The sequence below is a fragment of the Cryptosporidium parvum genome, chromosome 3 (assembly GCF_000165345.1).
Source record: "Cryptosporidium parvum Iowa II chromosome 3, whole genome shotgun sequence".
NCBI lineage: Eukaryota > Apicomplexa > Conoidasida > Eucoccidiorida > Cryptosporidiidae > Cryptosporidium > Cryptosporidium parvum.
In genome coordinates, this window is record NC_006982.1 from 341,404 (window position 1) to 368,114 (window position 26,711).

The window sequence follows — 26,711 nt, forward strand, 5'->3', positions numbered from 1 at the left end:
GTTTAAGACGATACCTAAAGTAACATCTCTTATTTTCAAAGTTTACTACCATTGGAGCTAAACGTAATAACGGTACTAAACTTCCATTTGGTGGTAAAATTAATTGAGGGAAAGATTGTAATAAGATATTTAAAGATTTCTTGTGTCTATAGCTAAATTTAATGATCTCATGATGCTTTTCTATGCATTCTGGAGATAAATTCTTTAAATTAAAGCTTGAATTACGAGAAATATTTGATGATGATTCTACTTCATTTCCATTATTATTATTTGAGTTTATTGATGTTTCTGAATTTGTTCTACCCAATAACTGATTATTTAAATTCTTTGATAAAGTTCTTATTAAAGAAGGAGTTGCTGATTTCAAGTCTTCATCCATTGTCTTAAGTTCTAATAAGTTTGCTGATTCATTTAATAATTTTGTTGTAGAATCTGAATCAAATGATGATATTGAAGATAGTCCTAATAATGAAATCATATTAATTTGTTGGATTGTAAAGCAGGATTCCAAAACTGGAATTAAAAGTAATATTGTAATATCTGTTGTTGAAGAACTTGTTAATATATTATTTTGATTCACTTCCAATTTATTCTCATTCATATTTGGATTTCCATTCAAATGTTGTTCCAATAAATTCCATTCACTTAAAGTTTGATCCAAAGTTGTCCATAAGTTATCAAATCCACAATCCCTAAAGAATTCTGAGTAAATATGATATTTTAATGCACCACTATTGAATTTACCAGAATCACAAGTATTTACTGATGATGAAAGTTTTGGATATATTTTAAACCATTCATCCTTATTCTCATTATTAATAGAATCACCTAAAATATCCAAATATTGGTTAACTATTCTCAATAATAATATTGCATTATCAACCCCAGAAAGCTTTTCTTCATTATCAGATTGGGTACTCTTCATATTATTAAATAATTTAATACTATTCTTCCAACCTGTCTGAGAAGTAATATCTTGATGAACATCTGAAAATCCATTATCTAAGATCATTTTAGATGAAGATTCTTGTTCTAATGTTATAAACTTTTGTATTGTTGAATATAAAAGTTTCAAATTATTAACCAGAGACTCTATTATTAGCTTTGTATTGTTTCTAAGCTGATAATGGAATTCTAGTCTACATTGAGAATTAGAATATATTGTATTCAAAATCTCTATATATTGTTTAGTTGATTGTTTTGAAATTGTATTTGAATTATTGTTATTACTTAAAGTATTGGAATTATTCTCTTTTTGTCCCAATGTAACAGAGTTTGCATTATAGATGAAAGAAATTGGGTTAAATAGAGGTTTTAATATCTCACCAATATATTTTGGTGTAATAATTTTCCAAATTTTCTCACTTGAATGTCTTGCTAAAGATTCAATCATCTCATCTGTTTCTTTTGTTATATTTTCAGTATTATCATCTAGTATCATATTTAAATCTTGTTCTTCTTTATCAACCTTTTCATTATCTTCATTTAATACTTTTAGATCCTCTTTAATATTTGGTTTTAATGATTTTGAGTTAATTAAATCATTTGATATTGCAAATAGTTCCATTTGAACTTTTGGGATCTCATCAAACTTAAGGCTGAATATTTTGTTTAATATAACCAAAAGTTTTTGAATATGTTGTGGAGAATTCTGAACAATTGGACTATTCAAAATCTCCAATAATAACAACAATGGAGTAAAATTTGAATGACCAATCATTTCAGTTGGGAACTTTGTATTGAATAGTTTTCTTTTAAGTCTATTTAATTGTAAAATAGCACTTCTTTGTTTGTTTCCTGTTCTATTTACAACTGTTCCATTCATTGAATGATTACAACCAATATGTTGATATTTATTTTGACTATGATTATGATGCTGAATCTTACTATGAATATGATTCATATTTTGATCAAATATTTTAGATTGGGATAATGTTTGTGTTTGCTTATGATTTTGACTTTGAGTTTGAGCAAATTCATCATTTCCAGAAACTCCTCCTTCTCTTCTTACAATAGAACCACTGGCTGAACCACCTCTACCAGAAATGACATCATTGCAAGTGTCAAGAATACAATTTGCAGAATTTCCATAAAGAATAGTCATATTTTCATCTTCTTCACTCAAGTTTTCATTTGCATCTAAAACCAAGTTTTCTTCAAATGCAGAGTCTTCATTTTCTGGAAATACATTAGAGTTAATACTAGATCTAGGATTATAAGGAGTTAATTCAACATTGTCTTGGATCTTAATAGTACAATTTGGAGTTGAAATATCCATTGAAGTTGGTAATCCTCCTTCAATATTATTATTATTATTATTATTACTATCATTACTGTTAAGCTCAAACCCTTCCTTAGTAAATCTTCTCTTCCTTTTTCTACTTAACTCAACACTTGAACTTAAAGGAATGGAAGAACCAATCCTCCTTTTTTCTTCAGATTTACTCTTATTGGATTGGACAGGAGATAATAAAGAACCATTCTTAGGCTTAATTTTGTTATTATCATCAAATACTAAGGCATCATCACAAATATTATCCTCCTTTTTAATTCCATCCTTTTGAGTTTCTTCATCTTTTATATCCATAAAAACAGTATTTTCCATAATTCCAGAAGAAATAGATCTTCTATGATTAACATTATAATCAGTACTATTAATTCCAAGATTATTCTTCTTAATAAACTTATCAAGTCTTAGAATTGGATCCCATTCATCTAATAGATACATAACAATAACAGGAAAATGAGTAATAAAGTCTCCAATAACTTCCAATGTTTGTAATAAAGAATAGTACATCATATTGATTGGATTTACATCACAGTGACTCATTAAAGATGTGAATAATAACTCATAAGGTATTAAATTAGAAAAGTATCCATTAATACTTGATTCTTTGTAATTAATTGAGTAATTATTGACAAATTTAAATGTTTGTATTTGTTGATTTGATCCATTTATAGTATTACTGTTATTTCCAAGATACCTAGTTAATAGTCTCATTGGTGTAACTTCCAGGTGAGTTCTTCCAATTGAAATGATAGCAAATAAGGTATCTAAAGCCATCCATTGATTTGGACCAAAAGAACCCAACATATTAAATAGATAGGAATATAAGAGTGGTTTGGAGATATTTTGCCTTGTGAAAGTACTTGAATATAGTACTTCAGGAATAATACTCAATTGAAGAAGATTCTGGTCCATTATATTATTACTCTTAATATTGATCAATACTTCCTGTAGGTACAAAAGGATGAATTGTTTATCGGGGAATCCGTAGAGTGGATCTCTAAATGATATAATATTTCCCAAGCTTCCTTCTAGAGTTGGAGTATCATTATTTTCTAGATCTGGATCTGCTGATGATGAGGAAAGCTCCTGATTAGGATCATTTTCTCTTTCATTAATATCATTATTCTCAGAATTTATAACATGGTTATCTGTGAAGTTCTCCTCATTTCCACTGCCTCCGTCTCCTTCACCACCATTACCACCAGCACCACTTCTCCCTCTTCTTCTTCTTCTGTTATTATTGGAAGTACTTGATATTATATTTCCAGCTCTTCGTGTAGATACAGATCTTCCTGAAATTTGAATAGTTGTATTAAGTGAGTTAGAAGATGTTCTTCCTGATAAAGAATGAATATTTCTGTTACTTAACATTGGGATAATTCTAACATAACTGGAGTTGTTGTATGTTGAATTTCTTACAGAGTTTGTGGAAGAACTAATATTAATATTAGAGGAAGAGCCTGATACTGTATTTAATACACTAGAACTTCCTCCTGTTCCAAAGGTGATAATAGATGAAATATTCTGTAGTCCAGAAGATGAACCACCAACTCCATTATTAAGCATTTGGTTATATTCTGTTCTTAACATTGGGAGAATATTTTGAATAGAAAATGAAGAGGATGATGCAGACCTTCCTCCAGAACCTGAACTGTTGTTTCCTTGAAGATGTTGAATCAAAGATGTTTGGTTATTATGTCTTCTATTAAATGCAGAACTTGATGAGGATGTAGACGTTAAATTCATTAATGGATACATGGAATTCTCTAATGCAGGACCATCTGCTTCATTTGTTATGTTCCAATTAGAGGTAGGAGTTGAAGTTTGAGAAATCTCATTCAAAAGTTCATACAGGATATCGTATGAACTTCCTGTACTTCCTACAGCCCCGGAAGATCTTGCCCCAGCATTACCTCCTAAAGAGGATAAAAATGGGATTGAAGCACTAATATTGAGTCCTCCATCAAAACTAATATTACCATGTTGATTTCCAATGATAGAACGTATTTGATATGCTCCTCTTCTGTTATTAGTATTATTTACAGAGCCTCCTCCAGAAGCAATACCAGATGTGGTAGAGAGATTAATAACATTAGCATTAGATCCTCCTCCAGTGGAATTATTCATTCCAGTAGCGGATGATTCTATTCTGGAACCCAAGAGATCTGTTGTGTTTTCATCAGCTCCAATAATATCATGATCTCCACTTGGATTACCACTACTATTACCACTTGGAGTTGAATTAGCGCCTCTTCTTGTTTCAGATAAAGCTGATGCTGCTGAAAGTAAGCTTCTAATACCTAATCCATTTCCTGAAGAGTTGACATTAAATCTGATAGTGGTTATTCCTCCATTTCTACTATTTGAAATGAGCGGTAATAAGTCATAAAGGTTATTACTCAAACTCAATAATTGAGCAGAACTGCTATTTTGATTGTTACTGGAGCTTCCTCCAGAACTATTATTGGGACCTTCACTAGTAGAAATGTATTGATCATCTCCATCTAAAGTTAATGATGAAATTCTATTACTTCTTCTAGAATTATTTCCTCCAGTTGATCCACTTGTATTACCTGCACCTCCTAAATGAGATGAATTGCCAGTATTTGAGTGGTTTCCTCTTTCTCTTGTAGCTGCACTGCTATATGAAGGGAACATTCTCTGCTGTAATGCTCTAGCTTCGTCTGCAATTTCTGCTGGAAGGGTTCTTAGAAATTCTTCAGTGGCAGTTAAGAGTACTTCTTGACGTAAAACTGGGTCTAAGGAGGAAATAAATTGAATATTTTCCAAGTCTTCTCCTTGATTACTTTCATTTGCATTATTTGCTGATGCACTCCCGTCTGCCCCGCCTTGGACTCCAGCTATTGCAGAATCACCATTTAGAGTTTGACCAGAATCTTCAATAGAATTTCCACCATTTGCTGAACCTCTTAGTCTGATAATATCTCTCAATGATGAAGGAAGCATATCCATTATTGAAGAAGGAATGGTTAGTGAACTTGAAGAATCAATTTCTCTCGTTCTTGACCCAGAATCAGAGAGAGTCATATTATCTAAAAGCCTTCTAGTGGTATCACCATCTGTTAGTTGTAATACAAGAACGTCTGACTGTATATCTTCGGGTAACTCATAAAATACTCCAGTATCAACTCCAACAATCTCCAGAATACGGTTTCTGCTTAGTCCTATCCTTTCTTCCAAAACACGTAATAATGCACAAACTGGAACATCCTGATAGTTCATGTTCTCTATAACTTCAATATTCTGGTTAATTGAAGTATTTGCTTGATTTGTTTGATTATCATCCACTTCAAAGTTAGTGATATGATCTGCACTTTCATTTTGGGCCTCTTGAATTACTTGATTGACAGAAACCTGAGTTCCTTGAAAGTCTTCAATTACGTTTTGATTAATCTGGTTTAAGCTACCAGAAGTTATTTGGCTATCCAATAATCTTTCATCCTCCATGTTTTCATCGCTTTCTTCGTCAACTTCTTCACCATCTTCATCATCAACGCCGTCATCATCATTATSGKYAYCGAGTCAYSATMTKCTTCATCATCTTCGTTRTCGTCATCACTCTGCTCTTGATCTTGATGCTGTRCAYTTTCTTCTCCRCCTTGTATCGAATCCATGTTYTCAGTATTATCATCCAACTGATTGTCACAAATTACATCACCTCTTTCCTGTAAATCGAATGTATGGTTRTCACTCTCYTCATCTTGTTCAATATTTGTTGTAAATAAGTTAATATTATTAGTTTCAATCGGAATCTTACTTGATACTGCATCTCTTAGAAAGCTTGTAGCCTGAGAAACCAATACYAGTGGAATTAAACTAACTGTGCTATTGTTTTCATCAGTCAAAAGCCTGTCAAGATTGTTGTTTCTATTAATATCRCCAATATTTCTTATCAATGTAGACACATTAAGATTGCTTCCTCTTAAAGATGAACYACCACCYAAATTAGYATTMGTACTGGTGGCGCCACCTTCAGTGCATGTATTTGTTATACCGTTTCCATTATTTGAATTATTTTGCATGSATGTAATGRCATCATCATTATTTGTTAAATTGTCAGCATTTCTKATTGCATCCATTAGAATAGAAAGTTCAGAGTTRTTTCTCAAAGAACTGGAGTGTATTTCTCCAATGAGAGATCTCTGRGAATCATACAATGGYCCATTGCTATACCAAGAAAGGTTGTTAGTGTGACTATTGCTATTATTATTKCCACTACCACTTCCATGATTATTTGAATTTCCACTRCTATTTATCCCCATATTATTGTCAATAATAATATTTCTTGTCAAGAATGGATGTTCAGTTGGAAGGGAAATRTCATTATGGAAGTGCCAWCCAAATGCAGGTTGRGAGTTGTTATTAGTGCTGTTGTTAATAGAGAAAGAATTAMAGTTATTAGAGCCACCARAAGAGTTTCCTGAAGAATCAKAGTTTCTAACATTTCCAATATTGTAGTGAGATAGAACTGGATTRGTYAAATATCCGCCATAGCTCATCCATTGTAATATTAAATCATTATTGGATGGAGGATTTAAATTGGAAGTGTTTGGAACAAAGGTTAAAGAGTTTAGAATCAAAAATGRRAGGGGAATATTTCTGGAGTTGATGAAGATATTTCTCTGATTTAAAGGCATAGGCGGCCAATGAGCTTCAGTTGARTCCAAATAGAAGCTTGAATTTAGGCTTTCATTGTAAACTGTATTGTTTGTATTTGGGATGAGATTATTTAATAATCCTGTACCTACTCCCTGGGTTCCTAAGAACTGAACCTGTAAATCATCTCTTCCTCCTTCWCCACCTAAAGATAGGCCAGCAGATCCAGYAACTCCACCTAAAGAACTCAAATCTTCCAAGAACTGCAAATTGTCAATCTCAAARTCATCATCATCCTCTCTTAATAGTACCATCATCATATCATCCAAATAATTGTTTCCTTGAGAAGCAATTCTTCTTCTTAATGGTGCAGGACTRACTTCGTTTCCTAGAATATTTTCATTAACTTCATTCAGTTGATTCGAATTTCGAATTGTTGTATTTGATATTAGTTCTTCTCTTCTTAAAGGATGTGGAGGTGTTCTTAGGSTTGAATAACCAGCTCCATTATTAGAGTTTTCTAYTCYTGCCTCGCTTTCTTCAGTAGCTTCTCTCTCGTTTCTTTGCTCCGGTAATGCTTGTTCCAATTCGCTGYTTTGYTCAATAGATGARCTATTATTATTATTATTATTATTATTATTATTATTAATATTATTGTCACTATTACTATTASTGTTGGCRCTGCCAGTAACATTACTATTTTCGGTACCCTGAACTACTGTATTATTTACACCGTCAGAAATYAGCAAGGTTGGAGTAATATTTGTATTYGTTACAATATTATTGATTCCTTGGAGAATGTTAATATCYTCATTATCTTCTTCACTGTTATACTCTTCRCCAAAAATTTCGTCATCTAAATCATCAATATCCAAATCATYATCTTCATCATCATCAAARTTCAAATCATTGTCCAAGTCATCCCTAATTGATCTATTGTATCCTCTTCCACTTCTTCTTCTACTACTACTGCTTCCTCCACCAGTACTTGTATTTCTTCTAAAAGCTGAGYTTCTTAAGTTATTCAAAATAATCCTATTCTGGCCATTACGTTCWGCATCCCTCATCAATATTTCATTAATATTTTCTCCGCCATCTTCTTCCACTTCTTCACTGCTTGTATTCATTGGTACATCCTCCAGTCCATTAATATTAGTYTGATTATTCATCTGGTAAATGTARTTAAATTCRTATTCATCTCTAATYCTAGGAGTTCTCCTTAATTCATCAACATCAGAATCTTCTGAYGACATACCCGAGYCCATATCAGATTCATCAAAATTCATCCCATCTTCATCATCCCCCTCATCGTCATCATCWTCATCGTCATCATCATCATCATCGTCATCATCATCATCATCGTCATCRTCATCGTCATCATCATCAACATCATCAACATCACTAGTCAAATCATCATCGCCAACAATATCATCATTGCTCAAATCATCATCCTCTCCTTCAATRTCAATTACCCCATCATTAATCATTGTTTCATCTAARAAYAAATCATCGWTTTCATCATCTTCATCATCTTCAACRTCATCYTCAAYATCATCATCCATATCTTCCACATCATTATCATCATCATCTTCGTCATYATCATCRATATCTTCGYCATCCAARCCATCYAAGCTTGTCAAATCGAACTCTTCACTAAAATCGTCCTCTAGACTATCATCCAAATCATCGTCGAAATCCTCRTCAGATGAATTAAATTGGAAGCCAAAYTGATCTAAATCTACCTCCAATTGATCATCTYCTAACTGATCATTTCCATTACCAACTCCAATAGARTTTCTAACTTTCTTAACTTTACTATCCAAGCTGCCTTCCTTAATTGCAGCAAGACRTTCACTATTTGGCATCATTACAGATCTAGAATAGATCARATTTTTCATACAAAACAATATTATATTTGATAAATCAGAATATGGTAGCTTTACATAAAGCTTACTTAGTATGTTATAAATACTTGCTTTTCTTAAAAGYCCAGGATCTGAAATACTTGGGTAAACTTGGAGAAGAACTATTAAGTATTGAAGAATATTCAGTAAAAARTAAGAATTCACGTATTCACTTCTCCAATTATGCCTRTTTGAATTACCCTTGAATTTGTCCAAACTTGCYAGCAGATTCCTTAAAGAATTCACTGTATAAACCATAAATTTCTTCAATACGAACTTATTCCAACCAATCAAGATATGCAAAAAGTAAATGAAGTGATCCATTTCCATGAAATGCACATCTTTTATATTCGAYTTCTTTATCGTTGACAAGTTTGGCATGCATTTCAAATTRTATGTTTGCCAATCTAAATTTAACTGCCAGCCCGCCATCTTCAAAGGACTATTTTCTTCAGTACCGGAGCTGGGRCTACCCGCCTGCTTGCATTTTTTGCATGTGCATGTGGGCATAGAAGTCATGCAATTAATAGAATTCATTACAATGTACGAGGCAATATTTCTGAAAATAAATGGAAGGAAGTTGATTTTTARRGATTGAGTCACAAAAAGTTGATTTAACAAGAATTCAAAGGAATATGGCTTAAACTTGATTATRTTGTTTGTTAAGCTATGAATGTTTGGAATTACGGTAGAGATTCCAGAGAACTCTTGTTCTAATGCAGCCTTGAGTTCTTTCTTATTTTCAGAATCAATAGTTGATAAAGACTTTTGTAAATTTAAGCAAAAACATGATACTCCCAACTTTAAATTRGAGCTATTTCTGTATCTATAGCTGTAGAATTCCCGTTTCTTTTCYTGCCAYAATCTTGCATTATTCTCRTTACAAATAGAYAATATTGGYACCTTTGAAATCCTATTAATATTTACTGGATATGTTAGAGCAATTCTTATCATTATATATGTAAGTGAGTCCAAACTTAAGCTAAAAATTTCATCATCCTTTCTRCCTCTTAAACATGAATTTATCCCACGTTTTTTTCCAAATTTACTTTTGTTWAARATTTCTCCAAATAGTACCATATGATCAAAAATACTCATYAAAATGAACATGCARGTTGAACTTGGTCTTAAAGCAGAATCACCTTGGACATATTTGAGCTTTTCCTTAAGCTCCAAATATTTATTTTGCTCTTCTTGTGTAGCTTCAGAGTTTCTATAATTTAAAGGTTTCCACTGAAGTAACAAGTTCTCATTCACTGGTATATTGTATTTAGAATAAATCTCCTGGTTTTCCATCAAGTCATTGAAAGTTGTGTATTTAATTYTTGTAAAAGCACTATCGTCTTTGAYTTTRTTTTCATCATTCATTAAAACATCATCATTTTCRGYAGGTTCAGATTTGGCTTTGTAATTCRAATCCGAACAATGATCCTCAGAATTAKTCTTGGAATTAGAACTTGATTCATTTCCTGTCTTAATAGAATGAAGAACACAAAAGTAATTCAAAACTTGATAAAATATTTCAGGGCATCTTTGAATATAAGGGAAAAGCTCTCCAATTACACTGTTTAAACTTAATACAATAAATGGATACTCAATTTCCTTCTTCTCAAGYAGTTTCAGATCCTTCTTATAATTCAGAGTAAAGCTTCTTGGGTAAAAYGAGAAGTATTTACAACTATTAGGATTTTCATTCTCTTGATTTTCYGTATTATTTTCAGTAYTATTTACTACCTGTAAGTTTTCCCCATAAATCTCTCCTGAYTGTATYTGCGTAGATAAYTGCTTTGAAAACAATTCGTCCAACTTGTTCTCAATAAGCTGAGTCAAAATAGTAAAGTCTTCCAAAACTTGAATAGTAATTARAGAAAGAACCTGAAGAATTCCATCAAAATATGCAGTTTTTGGAAGTCTATATAAAACTCCTAATCCTCCACCAAGTGTATTTCCCATACACATACAAGCAATATTCTGAGTTTTGTCCTTATTCTTATGCATCTCTATCATATAGAATGGAGTATAACTAAGTAGTAAAAGGGAATTATTGAATYTTCGTGTTAATATAGTTATTACTCCCAAAACAGCCATACTTGTACTTCCATTAATTCCTGGAAAATGAGTTAATATATCTAACATAGTAAATATAATATCCTTCTGATTCTTTTGTGATACCAAAAATGGAGTATTACTGCTTTCCGATACAGGTATAGATTGCTCAAATATAGGGAGYAGTCTCCATAATATCAGRCAAAAGTATTCAAACCAAATTGGGCACCTACTTGCTAACTTAATTCCTTTATCATTATATTCCTTGGATTCAGTTTCTTTATTTGCTGGAATCCAAACCAAACTGGATGGYCTTTGGYTACTYTTCATATTATTAGAATTGCTGTTAGAGTTAATATTATTGCCATTTTGGTTATTTTGTCCAGTTRATTGTCCGTTACCTTCTCCAAGATTRTCACGTATATACTTTTCCATATTCTTAAATGTAAATCCATCATGYYTGGAATCAAATATATAATGGCCTTGAGTAAAAATATTAACAAAACTTAATAATGAATTAATTGGATGAAAAGATTGTTCAGGTACCTGTTCAGTATTTGAATTACTAATATTGCTTTTATTCTTTGATTTGCTCGAATTCTTATTCTGAGTCGATGTTAACTTAATATAATTGGAATCTATTGATATCCAAAATGATTTGAGATCTGTCTTCTTATAAAGGAGAATAGATAATAAAGACAAATCTGGAATTAAGCTTAGATGAATTTTCTTAGTTGGAGCRCATTTCTTCGAGTATRTATCCAAGTTTGAATATATTTCTTGGTAGTTCAATTTGTTAAAGTTTGAATTACTGTCAATCAAAGGYGTTGAATTATTAAGTGATGTATAAAAAGAGTTGAATATTATAGGAAACTTGTCATTATTAAGTYTTTCATCTTGTAAGAAAGAAAGYTCTTCTTTAATGAATTGGTAACGATGGTTTGAAGACTCTGYAGAAAAAACTGACTGATTTCTCTCCAAAAGCATCTTCATAGATGTATAWATRTGAAATAGGACCTTTTCCAACATATTGATTTTCTTAAGTAAAGGTGARAACTTAAGCATAATATCACAAACAATAGGTGATGAATAGTAGACATTTTTGCTTAAATAATATAACTCTGAAGGTAGAGTTGAGTAMATYCTTAGAATCTCACTTTTTTTATCTTCTTTGGATAAAGTCTTATACGYTATAAGTTTGCCTAACTCAAATTGTTCAGAAAGAACYTTYCCTATTCTCCTAAATGAATACATATAATTTCCAGCTTCTTCTGAAATCATTGTCTTATTCTCGTTCCTTTCTGTAACTCCTGTCAAATACTCGACAATTACTTCAATATTATTWCCAAAGCAGAATATTGCATGCTCAGATACTCTAGAATCAAATCCCATCATATTTAATCTTTCTAATATTGAATTTACAGTATTTTCATCCTGGGRAGTCAGAGAAGCATCATGATTCTGTACYGAACTATCTATATTCAGATTAGAAGAARRCTGCAAATTATCATTACTTGTTGAGCTTGAAGAACGAGCATCTGCATCRCTGATACTATTTKGCTTGACAGTTTTRTCATTTGATTGATCRAAGTTCTTCGCAACAAAACTATTAAATGAATCGGATTGAATATCAAAAATATGTAACATGATTTTGAAAGTAGATGATAAACATCTTATTGGGTAGAATATAAGCCAATTATTGTGTGCCATATCCAAATAATAGTTAGTTAGAACTTCTTTCCACCAYAATTGGATATTTGTGATAATCATTAATAATATAGACTCAGTTAGTTCCACAGAATTAAACTCCATTCTAAAGAAGGAATCCAARCTTGAATCAAAGATATTAAGTTCTGCAGAGTTAGTATTKGAGATTATAGGCYTACAATTATTCAAATGGAATTTAGATTTATGAAGATGAGTAGTTRAAGTTGAATTTAAATATCTTTTCCAAGATGAAAAGTGYTCCAATAAAAGAATATTATTATGCATACTCTTTGTAGCCAAATAGAGAAGGCCGTTCAAGTTATGSACAGAAGAAAGCTTTGGAAGAATATACTCACTTAGYTGTCCTAAGAATTCAGAGCTATATTTCAACCTTGAGCTTGGATTCAAAGGAGGTAACATCTTATTAACATTTTCYGTATTGTGTTTACCAATMATTTTGCCCAAAACCATCCAATATGTTGACATAGAGAAATGGAAAAGGCTCATAATTTTCTCAAAAATACCAGTCTTGTAYGACAAATCTATTAAAAAAATATAAAATGTATTGTTTTGCTTGTCATCTATACACACCCTGTAGAAYACATCAATTATTTCTGCAATATAGCAACAAATCTGACCCATCTCATGTTTTCTTGTATTCATTGCATGCAAAAGCGGGAAACTCATGCATAATGTGGYCAGCRTGCGCAATACCGGTATTATCAATATTTTCAAATGGKGTGGACAGTTCTGGAAWAGATTYGMAAAGKYGAYTAAAAATGGCCTACAATTTGARAAGCMSYMAWGTWTYGRMGRGGAGATRGYTYTCGYCAAAYYMTTGGGGYYTCCMTTATCATTCCTAAAGAGCAAACTGGCGTTATTTTTCTTTTTGAATGTATTTGTAAGTCTTGATGCGAGTATTAGACAGCTTCTAATATTACAACAGGAAATTCGGCAAAGTTCCATAATAATTGGCATAAGATCTGTGTCTTTGGATATTTCGGATAAATTTTCAGAGTTCTGTTCGTAATAAACAACATTAGAATAAGCATATTTTATCTGTGTTGACCATAAAAAGTCATTTACTGATAGCTGAGGCCATACAGAAAGTACTGGGTACGAAGTGCTGCATGTGGGTGATTCCTGTGCGTTATTAATACCAGAAGAATTATTTTGAGTATTTGTCGGCTGATTATTTGATGAGTTATCTTTTTTAATTAGTAATGGATGAGCGTGGGACTGGAATGAAGGATTGAGAAGCGAAGCTGACATATTATTATTACTAAGAAGGGAATCTTGAAGATACTTTTCAGATGCGTTAAAGTAAAGGAATTCCAAAAGTTTTGGGAAAATTGGAGCAATCATGTTCACAGCCTGGTTATATAAGCTCATTATAGAGGCTCCATAAGGACAATAGTCACAAGGAGAGGTAGAATCTTGAAGCTTCACAATATCTTTTGAAATCAAATAGGACTGAACTATTCTTGAATGATTATAATTGGCAGCGTTTCTGAACATACAATTTATAGCAAAAATGCATGTAACCACTTTTGATAATCTTGAGATGGAATTATGGTCAACTTCTACATTTTTAAAATCTTTGCAAGCTTCTTGAAGAGTAGGTAACACCTGATATTGTAAATCTGCGATCGAGATGTTTCTACTTGTTCCAAGAAATGTGAATAGAGAAATTAATGGATGGTTTGTTAGGATTGCTGCAAAAGCTGGAGGAAGAGAATCATCAACAATTGACCTTAAAACGTGATAAGGACCTCCTTGTAAAATAAACTGGTTAATTGTATCATGATTAGATAAGTATCCACATAGAAAACGTCCTACAATTGCCATTCTATCTGAAATTAAGAGATCTTTCGATTTTTTTGGAATTTTTATTGGCGTATAATATTCTTCAGGAGAATCCAAACTTTCCTTACTAATTTCCGAAATTGGTTCCCATTTTGGAAGGCATTTTTGGATGAATCTAATCTGGAGAATAGCTGAAACTGAGATAAGGGAAATTGTCTTGGCTAGTTGGGAATGGTACCTAACAATCTCTTCAAATGCATTTCCAACCAAAGTTGCAATTTCACCCATTCTGTCAATGTGAATTGCATGGCTGGATGTAAGGAATTGAGAAAGTAAAATTAAAGGCTTAAAGTTGATGCTTTTCATAAGCTTAATGCCATCATTATGAAGAAAGAATATTGGAAGGTTTACCGCTAATATATTCAGAATATCATCATTTTGAAGAATTCCAAAATTTATAGAATATAAAATAAATGGAATCAAATGATTATTAATTAAGTCTGGAACAATCGTTGGATCATTTGAAACTAGTGGAATTAGTAATTGTATAACCAAAGAGTAATTCAAAAGTGAGTAAGTTTCTGGATACATTAATATGAGCATTAGACAGCTTCTATATATTGAGTCTTCTGACATCAGAAGTTCATATTGTATCTTTGATTGAGAAATTATTGGGTTTGAATCAGAATTTGAAACCAGGCTATTGTTATTTGGATGAATAAAAAGTTCCATAAATTTTAAAGATGTTTTGATAATCCATTGTCTTATGAGAATTACTCCTTCATCTTTAATAATCTTATTCTTGTACTCCTCTTTGGGAGAATCAAAGTAATACTTTTCTGATTGTAACAATCCTATTTCATATTGAAGTCTGGAAAGCATAATCTTATATATTGGCTTATTCTGTTGAAGTAGAAAGGAAATGTAAGTTTTCTTCTCTAACAAAGTTTCTAAGGCTCTGCAAATTGGCAAGACTAAAATAATGTAATAAGGATGGCGAATAGTAGAAATAAAATCAATAAATGCAATAAGTATCGTAATGTGATGAGGAATATAAATATAAGAAGTAGAAGAAGATGATGAGTTTGTTACTATTGAATTAGGAGGTGGGTAAAGCTGCATTACCAAAATATAAATACCAATAAGTTCCATAACAAAATTGATCATTTCTTCCTCGAACTCAGCCATAATAAGGTTTGGGATGATTTTTGAAGAATCATTAATAGTTTTCTTCTGGAATTCCAAATCTAAGTTTTCATAATAATTATTGATCAAAAGTATCTCATCTTTAGCACTTTCCAAGTCCATATATGATGATAATGAAGTATTATATTTCTTATGTAGCTCTACACTTGTTTGGTTATCAAGTTTATTACCTTTATAGTAACAATTCTCACCATCTTCATTACCATTATTTTCCTCAATCTTATCATAATTAATTTGGATCTCACTGAGTCTTTGTATTACTTGATCAGGTAATGGATAATTAACATTATTAAATATACTGGGATCAATGTACTCTAAAATGTTGAATTGAGAATAATCCCCTTCAAAATCCAAAAGATTATTGGAAAGATTTTGATCATTATATTTGTACTGATTAAGAGATTCCGGAGGCTTCTTGATAAACTTTGGAAGTGGTCTATCCTTGTGATCATTAATATAATAAAGTATATCCCAAATAATCCTACTAATAAGACCATAAGAATTTGTGAAATTTAGTGCTTGAACGATAACTTTTGGAAAGATTCGATCTTGTAACATTAATGTAAGAAGTTCAACAATAGACCTCATACTAGTAATAAATCTGTATTGCTCGTTATTATTATTGAGCTTTACCTTGGAATTACCTTCGAAAATGCTCAAATGACAGAATTCAAGGATTTCAATTGAATCTGGGATTAAAGTTGTATTTACCTGACAAATATTAACTAAGTTATTGGTTGAGAAACCTGGAAAACTGAGTAAAGTAGTATATTTAACATCAACCCATTTCCTACGGAGCCATTTATCGCTGTAGCTCTTTAAGATTCGAACATAATGGTTTACAATAGACTTTAAACATATAGGTACCTTATATTTTCTCATTAAATCATCAACTTCAGGCTTGGAATTAACAGAAATAAGATCCTTAAATTGAATCATTAAAATATGTGATTTATGATAATCAAAGCACATTTTGCATTCTTTTTCTTCAGAATCTGAATCTTTCCTAATAAAATGATTACATATAAATGGTGGTATGTAAACTTCAATAAGATCATCATCATCAGGGTTTTTCCAAGTTTCTTCCTTGTAAAAGCTTGTAAGGGATGATAAAGCCTCATTTTCCTTATTTTCAATTCCTGATTTATTAGAGCTTCTAGTATGTATTGGTAAATAGCATAATGTTGAGAGTCTCATCTGAAGATGGTAAACAGTCTCACTATCAATATATCTTTTTGGTTTCTTCCAATTCGAGCAAGTAGTTGTCAAAGTTCTTAATGACCAACATACAATATCAGGATTTGAAGAATCTAAAAGAGCTATAAGTCCAATAGTAGACGCATATAATGACTTTGAAGTGCAATTCTCCAATATAAGAAAAGTTGATTTCAATATCTTTTTCATCATTTCTTCACTTACATCTCGAATATAACCATTAGCTTGCTTTAAGATATTTTCATTAGAATGACTTAATTCAGTACTTTCATCAGTTAGAGTGAGATGTTGAAGAAGAAATGGGTTTCCCAATTCCTCTCTAATAATATATGAGTTAATGTAATCATCAAATCTATTCAAAACTGATGCCCAACACTGTAGATCACCCTTATCCCAGATCCATCTCTGAAATGAATCCAGGTAACTATCGTAATTCGTCACATCATCACTACTTAATTTTAGAATTAATTCCCGTTGAGACTGAGGGAGAGAGGATACTGCTAGGATATAATTGTCCCCTTTTGGGATACTAATCTTCATTTAAGTTGAGTCACTAAGAAAGTTAATCTTGATCCTCTTTAAAATTTATGTCTTTGAAATAATCGACCAATATATTCTATGGGATCAGGCCTCACAAAAATCTTAATTCCTCCAATATTCTTATAGAAATATTATTGTTTTCCTAATTTCCAATTTTATTTGTAAGTAATTAATTTTTCTTTAGTTACCAATAAATGAGCTTGGCGCCACAACACTATGGGCACTTTTTTCGGCGCCAAAATTGTGTTGATCCTTTATTTAGAGGGAAATGCTAGGAATTAAATTAATTAATTAATAATAAAATAAAAAGATACTTGGCGTTTACAAATTTAGGCAATTTTGGAAGAAATTGAAGTAAAAATGGCATCAACTAGCAATGAGCATGAACTTATTACCAAGGAATTTTTAGAAACTCAAAAGAAATTTGAGCAAATCAATGAAAGAAGACGTATTTTGGTTGCACAAGAAAGCGAAAATCAAATGGTCAGTAAAGAGCTTGAATTGTTGGAGAGTGACGCAGTTATTTATAAGCTAGTCGGAAGTGTGATGGTAAAACAGTCTTTAGATGATGCAAAAAGCACAGTTTCTAAAAGATTGGAGTATATTACTGGTGAAATTGAAAGTGTCAATAAGAGTTTTGAAAGTTTGCAATCAAAACTTGTTGAAAAATCTAATCAGGTGAGTTATAATTACCAATTATTTATTACTTTTTTTTAATTAATCTTAAATCTATATTATAGCTACAAAAATTGCAAAAGGCCTAAATTTATTTTATAGTTATAGTCAATAATCTCACTTTAATTAATATTATAATATTAAATTCAATACATAAATTGTTTTGTTATAAAGAACTTATCTTATTTGTCTTTCCTCCTCACTATTACTACTTTTTTTTATTTAAAAAAAAAGGAAATATTCCTGTGTTTTTATTTTTCCCAAGTTACTTTCATTCTAGCTTCAATTATAAAAAAAACTTTCAGCTTCTAGCTCATGTAGAAATCCTTAAAAATTGAAAACTATAAATTTATAAAGTTGCCTTTTCACTTGTAATATTCCAACATATTTATTGCCTTTTGGCATTTATATGTTAATTCAAATGATCAATCATTTTCAAGAATTTTAGGCGCCTACCCCACAATAAATGTCAAATTGACGCATGCGCATAGAAATTTGTTATCATTCTGAATTTAGTCTGCAAATAATATTTAAATAAATTTAAACAAGAAACTAATATTTCTCAAGGATCAAGTGAGAAATATCTACTCAGAACAAGTCTTACTGACTTCTTACAATCAATATTCACTGCTAAAATTTTATAAAATAAAGAAAAGAAATTAAAATAATAAGGATTTTTAAAAAAAAAGTGCAACTTCACAATTCAATAAACCTATTTAACTTTCTTGAATTAGCAAATTCCGGTTTACCTCATATTTTATTTGAACCTAAATTTATTCAAATTAAAATATTTAAAATTGTTTACAAACATTCCCGCCAAATACACACACATTTATTGGCGCCAACACTTTTCTTTTAAGAATCGAAAAGGTACCAAGTTCTATTGCAAAGAATCCAAATTTCAATATTTCCTGCAACTGTGATAACGAAAAATATTAGGATTCTGAATGGTATTGGTGAATCTAGACAAAAGTCTTTAAACGTTTTTGTTATCTGAAAATAGAGTTGAGTTAATTTTTTTAATAACTATAAAACAACTTTTAGCGCCAATACATTTTTAAATTCAAGGGAAGAACCATTTTTGTATTTAAAGTTAAATCTCAAAAAATAGGGAATTAGATTCTTAGATAAATGCTTATGCAAACTGAAAGAAAGAAAACGCTCTAAACTTAGGAATAATCCTTTCTAACTCAGAAGGAAGAAATACCCACTCTTTATTTCAATGAAGCAAATAATCTATATTTATTACCTTCAAGTGACTAGAAGAATTTTATCATCACAATGAAAGAAGTGGCAGAACTCCATTTGTCCGCATTGATCATTATTACTCTTCTTCTATCTTTTGGTTCTGCACTCTTCTCTGGTCTAACTTTAGGAATGATGACTCAAGATCTTTTACATTTGAAAATATCTTCATCCTCAAAGAATAATAAAAATGCTGCTTTTTATGCGAAAAGGCTCTTACCTCTGAGAACTAATGGAAATTTTCTTCTAGTTACCCTATTATTTGGTAACGTTACCGTTAATACTGGTCTATCTATCTTAATTTCTGAATTAACTTCTGGTTGGCTAGCCTTCACTGTCTCTACTATTCTTATTATGATCTTTGGTGAAATCATTCCTCAAGCTATCTGTTCTAGGTATGGTCTTTATATTGGAGGGTTCTTCTCTCCATTTATAAGACTTATTCAAATTATTCTATTTCCACTGCTAAAACCTATCTCAGTCATTCTTGATAAGGCTGTTGGTAAGACCAACGAAAAGATATACACTAGAGAAGAATTAAATACTTTACTTGAACATCATTCTAAAAAAGATATCATTTCAGTTTATGAGCTTGGACTTATAAAAAGAGTCATCTTTTCCAACTTTACTTTATCTGATATTATGATACAAATTGATGAATTTCATATCTATTATATTGATTCTCAACTTGAAACTAATCAAATTGAAGATTTTATTAAAAAAGGTATTTCGAAGCTTTACATTATTGATAATCATTCTACATATTCTGAATTATTCAAAGACGACTTCCAACAATGTTTAACTTATACAAAGAAAAATGATATTATATACTTGGATATTCCTAATACTAATGACCATCAATCTAACTATATTGAATATTCCAATTCCCCAATAACATCAGAAACTTACGATTCCGATTGCTCTATTTGTAATGATTCTCCCCATTCAAAAAGTGGTATTATATTAGGATATATAGATTTAGATCAGCTTTCAAAACAAAACAAAATTTTTCAAAATAAAAACAATTCAAATCGAATCTCAACTATTGTCAATACCAAAAGCTTCATAAGACTAACAAACATTGTTATATCAAATAAAATGATGGATTTGATCAGAAATAAAGATACTCTGTCAATACTTACTAGTATCTCTAATATTAAAGATAAAATTCTTTGTATCCAAGGATCAACATCAATCTCAACCTTATTTAATGTGCTCTGTCAGTACAACTTATCGCAAAATGATATCATCATTATATACTCAACAATAGGAAATGGACATAAAATAAGATACGACGGAGTAATCACTCTGACAACATTGTATGAGTACATGTTCTCCAGCGAAAAATATGTTGTAAATGAACTAAAAGAGGATATATGTAGTAATCTACTATTAAAACATCAACATCCAAATATATCTAGCTATTTCTAATTAAAACTTACAAATAAAATGATACAAAGATTAAATATCATTATAGAATTTCAATAATGTGTCAAGAGTAGATCTAGAATACCATAGAATAAACTACTACAATTGTTATTAAAAGAACACAATTGCTTGCAAGTATATTTATAATAGATGTATCATTATCATCCACATAATAAAAAATAAATTTAGACCTTCTCCAGCTATATTAGATTTATTGACCCAATACCGGGAATGCTCTAGTGTCAGACACATCAGGAGCTTCTCTTCTGACTTGTAAGCTGCTATTTGGCCTTTGGTTACCTCTGTTTCTTCTATCATCATTTCCTCTCCTATTGTAAGAGTTTCTACTTGTGTACTTTTCAACTAACTCAAAGTAGTTAAATACACCCTTGTCACTCTTAGTGTTATTTTTGTTAGCCTTGTTCTTGTTATTCTTATTTGTAGTGGTATTTGAACCATCATCACGAACATATCTTTGAAGGCCCTCCTTTTCGAAATCCTTAGCAGTGGTATTGCCTTTAACAATCTCAGTTTTAGGTACTTCAAGTCTTTTTGGAGCCATCTTCTTCATATATTCTTCGTAACTAATCATTTGGCTCTCCTTCTCTTTGGTTTCATCAACTTTATTTTGTGATTCCTCAGAGTCAGCAACATTATCATCTAATTGATTATTAGAAGCAACATCAGAAGAGTTGGTATTATTGTACTTCTTCTCCTTATCAATTATTTCATCTTCAATACCAGCAGAATCATTTTGCTTTGAAACTCTATGGGCCTTTCCAGAAGCGTCTCTTCTATCAAAAACTCTTCCATGAGAGCTAGTATATCCTCCTCTGCCACCTCTATGTACAGTATTTCCCTTTCTAGCACCTCTAGACATTTTAGAAGTTGTATCCAAAGCTGAAGCTGGAGCATTAGGGGTAACTTCATTCTTTGGATAAATTAAAGATGAAGGATTCTCCTTATTTCCAGCAGTGCTTTTTACAGGCTCTTGCTTAGTTATTATTTGTTGATCATCTTCATCGTCGCTTAAGCTTAAAGCTGCGAACTTGTTACGAGTATTTACTGTATATACCGTCCGCATTTCCTACTTTGTAATTAAATTTCTAGCCTTTGATCTTTCTTTGCAGTCAGATTTTGAACCTTAAGTATTTAATTGTCTTGTGTAGACACCAACTTGAATTATATAACATTAAAAATAAATTTCCTCAAAAGCCCGCCTAAAAAAAAAAAAGAAAGAACCGAATGCAAAATATTATTCAGGAGGTAATATATGGAGGGAAAAATAAGAGTTTGATAGTATTATGATTTACTGAAATTAGTAATGAGTTTAAGGGTGGAAGAATTATAAAATTTAGATAAATAGATTATATTAAAATATACTTTATAGTTATAGCTAAGTAAGAGGAACAATACACGAATATACAACATAAAAGTTTTGATTACTAGTAGTTAATTATGACCAAAAGAATTATTTTTCTCCGATTCCAGGTTAAAATGTCCAGTGTTCGCATTGCAGTTAGAATCATAGCTAGGCATGTCGGTATTTTCCTGATTTAAGTTTATGGAGATGGTGTTGGTGGAATTATCATTATTAGATTCAGCACTATTAGAATTAGCATTACCAATAGTTTGAGACTGTTTATTATTGTTAATAATGAGGGAGGAGTTCTTATAACCACCATATTTAAATACAGGGGCTTCAACATGATTAGGATCCCAGCCATTTGGATGACTATAGTTGCAAAGAGAATTGTAACAGGCCAAACCGTACCTACAGGGTACAGTGGGGTGAATAAAAAAGCATCCAGGGCCATATGGACAGAGAGGCCAAGATTTACAAGCCTCACTAGGGTGAATATAAAAGCAGTGATCACCTTTATCGCAATTAGGCCAGTTTTTACATCTAATTTTAATTTTTCCATGAGTAGAAGATGGACCAGTGGATGAATTAGCAGCTTGATTGGAAGAGTTATAGGGAGCTCCAGATTGATTAAAGTTATTGGACCTTGTGTAAGGAGCATTTCTATAATTAACTCTAGGTAGTCTATTATTTCCTACCATTGGACCAGAAGAAGATTCATGATTAATTAGGGAATGATTATTCTTATGTGAGGAAGCGGGTTGAAATGGTTTTGATCTTCCAGATCCTGATTTATTCTTGATAGCATTAGAGATTGCAAAGTCCAAAGAATCCTTGTTTTGATTGGACTGGGTGGAACTCTTATGAGTATCATTAGGAGAAGAATTGTTCTTGCCCAAGCCATTATCATGATTAATGTTTGGCATATTATTATTGGTGGAGTAATCGTTTTTACTGCTTTCCACAAGCTGAAAGACCCATGTCCCAAATTGAGAAGCCTCATCAGAAAGAAACTCCTTGAGCTCATTGATGATGTGTTCTTTTGGTTGATTATGGTTTACCATGTGGCAAATGTAATCTGTTAATACTGAAACATCGTCATCTCCAAATATTTCCTGCAATTTGCTCGTAATCTTCGACTGAACCTCTGGAGTGACAACTTCTCCAACAGAAGAACCTCCTCCACTAGATGACTCCATCCTTTTGCTATTTTTATCAACCAAAATAATTGATATTTTCTCTTTAATTAATTTTCTCCCTCCAGCTTTGGTTTCTCTTTATTTATATAAATATTAATTAATTATACAAAATATACATATAAACTCAAAGTTTGGCGCCAAAGTGCGGAACAGCTAATTGTCATCGTTTTTGGCGCCAAACGTTTATTAAGAATTTGAATTTTACTGGATGTAAAAAATTCATTGCAAAAATAGGCAAAGAAAGAAAGATGGGCAAAAATTGATTATTTGTAAATTGTAAAATTTATATTTTTGTGGGAAGTATGTGCATTTTGGTTGGATTAAATTGTTATAATTTTTATTTTGTGTTGCATTTTAATTAATGAAGGAAGACTCAAATCATGGATTATTATTGGATGTACCATTCACAAGTCCCATTTGCACGATAAATTCAACTGATGACAAGATCTTAGTAGGAACATGGGATGGTTACTTTTATCAGATTTGTTTAAACAAAAAAGATGATGTAGTTACAGTACAAATAGAACCTTCTTACCCAATAAGGTATATAAGTGCATTGAAAGATTCAAACTGTGAAGTAGACCCCCATACTGGGGCTCAGAAGAGCTATGAGCTTATTTTGGGAGGTACATATAGAACAAAAGTAAGAATGAAAAATCGGATCAATTCACCTATAACTCCATTGGAAGAGCTTGAGATATCATCAGACTCTCATTACCAAATAATTGAAACAAGATCAAGCCTTGAACCTTTTGAATCTCATACTAAAGGAATTGAATTTGGAAACAAGTACCATGGGGGCCCCTTGTTTTTGTTTTCATCAACTATTAATTCGTATTTTGGTTTTAATAGTGAAAAAGGAGAAATTGAAATATTAATTGGGAATTTTAATCTTCCAGACAGAGAATTTGTTATTTTAGATTATGATTTTCTGAATAACCATTTGCTTATTGTTGAGAGATCACCAGAAAGATTGGACTATTATGCATTATGTTCACTTCAAATACTTGAACTACCAAATTCCCAGAATTACTTGCAAGAGGAAGTTGATTCAAGTAATATCACTAATTTAGCAGAAATACCTCCAAAATATATACTAAACTTTCCTATAAAGAATCCTCTCTTTATTACATCTAATATCAAGTCAGATTTAACTCTTAATTCATCAGCTGAATATAATAACTTTAAAGATTCTACTCACGTATATAAATATCTCTACTCCACAATGTTTTCAATTTCTGACTTCAAAAAACGACCTTTGAATATATTCAAGTCAATGTATAATCTTTGTGATGCAAAATTCTGGGGATTTAATTCCTTTATATTTCTTGTTTCAAACCACACAATTATTGCAATCGATGTCCTTTTCTCAAAAGATAATGAATTTGTAACTAATACAAACACTAAATGCAAATTCTGCATTAAGTCACCAGATCGAAATATTACATCTATCTCCACTACCAATTACAATTACTTGGTTGCATTAACAGAAAAAAACAGAATATTTCTATTAAATAGAAATGGTGAGATTGTGTATTCTATAAGTAATATAACCCCTAATAAATCCAATTTTAGATGGGTTTGGCCAGCGCATGTATTTGTTACGCACACCGGTACTATAATCTTTTCAACTACCAAAGGGTTATATTATATTCACTGTGATTTATTGGACAAAAGAAAAACTCAATTTACGAAGAATCAGAGCTTTATCATAGATTTACCTAATAATTAACTACTATGTTTTTTCTCACTAAATAAATAATTACTTTAATTTCATCCATTTTAAGCTCTTTTCTCCCCCACCTTTGCTTTTTCTTCACAACTTTTTATATTCAAAATTTATATAATTTTATTTGCATGAATTAGGCGCCAAACTCTCGTCTCGTCTTGAGACAGTTAAAAGTATAAATAATCATAGTAAACTTTTAATAGAAAGTCAACAATGTATTTGTTAATTCCGTATTAATTTAATTGCAACTTTTGAATTAAGAATTTAGTTAAAATAAAAAATTATTAAAATTGACAATTTTGTTATTTAATAATAATCCCAAATATATTTCAAGGTCAAATATAGAACAAAGAAGTTGTGGCGCGCACCAAAGACAAATATTAATAAAATATAAACGGGAATCTCCAATTCTGAATTTTGATAATTTAATTATTCCAGAACTTTTAGCCGTTCTATCAAGAAGGTATCAAATAATAGAAAATGACTTTATTTACTCGTTTTGTTGAGCCAGGTCGTCTTTGCAGAATCCAATATGGACCAGACACAGGAAAGATGTGCTTTATTATTGATGTCATTAATATGAATCGTATCTTGATTGACGGTCCATCAACTAATGTAGCTCGTCAGAGTATTCCTCTGAAGAGACTTGCTCTCACTGATTTTAAGGCAAAGATTCCTCGTGGTGCTAGAACTGGAACTGTTAAGAAGATTTTGGAAAAGGACAACACTATTGAGAACTTTAATAAGACCACATATGGTCAGAAATGGTAAGTTTACTTATTATTTGGTTGATTTTCGGCATTTTTGGGGTTAGAAGTTTACCTTATTAAACAGTACTTACAGTTAAGACATACATATTGTGGTAATTCTGTTGAATGTATGTATTCAAAATGATGTAAATACATCACTTAGTCTCGTTCGTCTTAATAGGCTTCTCAATTTATTTGTGAGGCTTGTTGTGATGATAATATGTATTATCTGACTTGATGTCATTTCCACGGGATTAAGCCACTTTTATGTATAATTTCTATACATTAACTGTCAAGTTGGTTCTGCACTGGAACTAGGTTCTTAATATCTAAATTATAATATTTTCTCTTATGTGGAGACAAATATATATATATATATATATATATATTATGAACGAAAGCCTATTAGTGCATATAGAACTTTATTTATGTAAACTTCTACCGCATTACACTACTCTGAATCAAACGTAGATTCAGATCATGGAATATAATCCGTAAATCGACCTTCTCCCCTTTTTTCAACCTTTGTTTTAACCATTATTTCCTTTAGTGCTGCCAAAATTTTCAAGGCTAATATGACTGACTTTGAGCGTCATGCTCTTTTGGTTGCTCGTAAGAAGAGACAATACCTCGTAAAGCAAATCATCAAGACCAAGAAGAACTAAATATGAATGATTATAGACTTTCTATTTAGAAGTGGGAAGGCTAGCTCGCTAGTTAAATGGTACACATATGTGTTTGCGGAGAGAGAAATGAATTATTATTTCTATTATTTGGAAGTAGGGTTGGAAAGTTTGAGATCTAAACTAAACCTTTTTTTTCAGGCTTTCTTAGATATTAGATTACTTTGGTAATAATGAAAATACATTCATCGTTATTACCTCCTATCTCCATTTAAATTTATAATTTCAAAAGAAGTCTCTTCATTATACCGTAATTTCTGTTTACAGTATTTAATTGTTGTTTTCTTAGTTGTATAAATATATAAACAC

At 31.2% G+C, this 26,711-nt stretch overlaps 7 protein-coding genes across 7 annotated transcripts; 4 read left to right on the forward strand and 3 right to left on the reverse strand.

Annotated features, from left to right (window-relative positions):
• Positions 1-5,724: 5,724 nt before the first annotated feature.
• cgd3_1180 (hypothetical protein) lies at positions 5,725-17,331 on the reverse strand (the record flags this gene model as incomplete). The annotated part of the gene is made up of 1 exon (XM_001388062.1): positions 5,725-17,331. The coding sequence occupies one exon, from the start codon at positions 17,329-17,331 to the stop codon at positions 5,725-5,727; it is 11,607 nt and encodes a 3,868-aa protein (XP_001388099.1).
• Positions 17,332-17,664: 333 nt separating this feature from the next.
• On the forward strand, positions 17,665-18,048 carry cgd3_1200 (possible prefoldin-related protein; the record flags this gene model as incomplete). Its single annotated transcript, XM_626696.1, has 1 exon — positions 17,665-18,048. A coding segment is annotated over one exon (384 nt), but the record flags the coding sequence as incomplete, so codon positions are not given.
• A 1,239-nt stretch (positions 18,049-19,287) lies between these two features.
• cgd3_1210 (hypothetical protein having a signal peptide, conserved region, and three or more transmembrane domains) lies at positions 19,288-20,682 on the forward strand (the record flags this gene model as incomplete). Its single annotated transcript, XM_626697.1, has 1 exon — positions 19,288-20,682. The coding sequence occupies one exon, from the start codon at positions 19,288-19,290 to the stop codon at positions 20,680-20,682; it is 1,395 nt and encodes a 464-aa protein (XP_626697.1).
• Positions 20,683-20,890: 208 nt separating this feature from the next.
• On the reverse strand, positions 20,891-21,763 carry cgd3_1220 (hypothetical protein; the record flags this gene model as incomplete). Its single annotated transcript, XM_626698.1, has 1 exon — positions 20,891-21,763. One exon carries the CDS (start codon positions 21,761-21,763, stop codon positions 20,891-20,893), a length of 873 nt encoding a protein of 290 aa, XP_626698.1.
• Positions 21,764-22,131: 368 nt separating this feature from the next.
• cgd3_1230 (SPAC14C4.06c-like PWI+4CCCH domains) lies at positions 22,132-23,241 on the reverse strand (the record flags this gene model as incomplete). The annotated part of the gene is made up of 1 exon (XM_626699.1): positions 22,132-23,241. One exon carries the CDS (start codon positions 23,239-23,241, stop codon positions 22,132-22,134), a length of 1,110 nt encoding a protein of 369 aa, XP_626699.1.
• A 361-nt stretch (positions 23,242-23,602) lies between these two features.
• cgd3_1240 (hypothetical protein) lies at positions 23,603-24,973 on the forward strand (the record flags this gene model as incomplete). The annotated part of the gene is made up of 1 exon (XM_626700.1): positions 23,603-24,973. The coding sequence occupies one exon, from the start codon at positions 23,603-23,605 to the stop codon at positions 24,971-24,973; it is 1,371 nt and encodes a 456-aa protein (XP_626700.1).
• A 474-nt stretch (positions 24,974-25,447) lies between these two features.
• On the forward strand, positions 25,448-26,358 carry cgd3_1250 (ribosomal protein L14; the record flags this gene model as incomplete). The annotated part of the gene is made up of 2 exons (XM_626701.1): positions 25,448-25,737; positions 26,270-26,355. Coding segments are annotated over 2 exons (376 nt in total), but the record flags the coding sequence as incomplete, so codon positions are not given.
• Between the last annotated feature and the right edge of the window lie 353 nt (positions 26,359-26,711).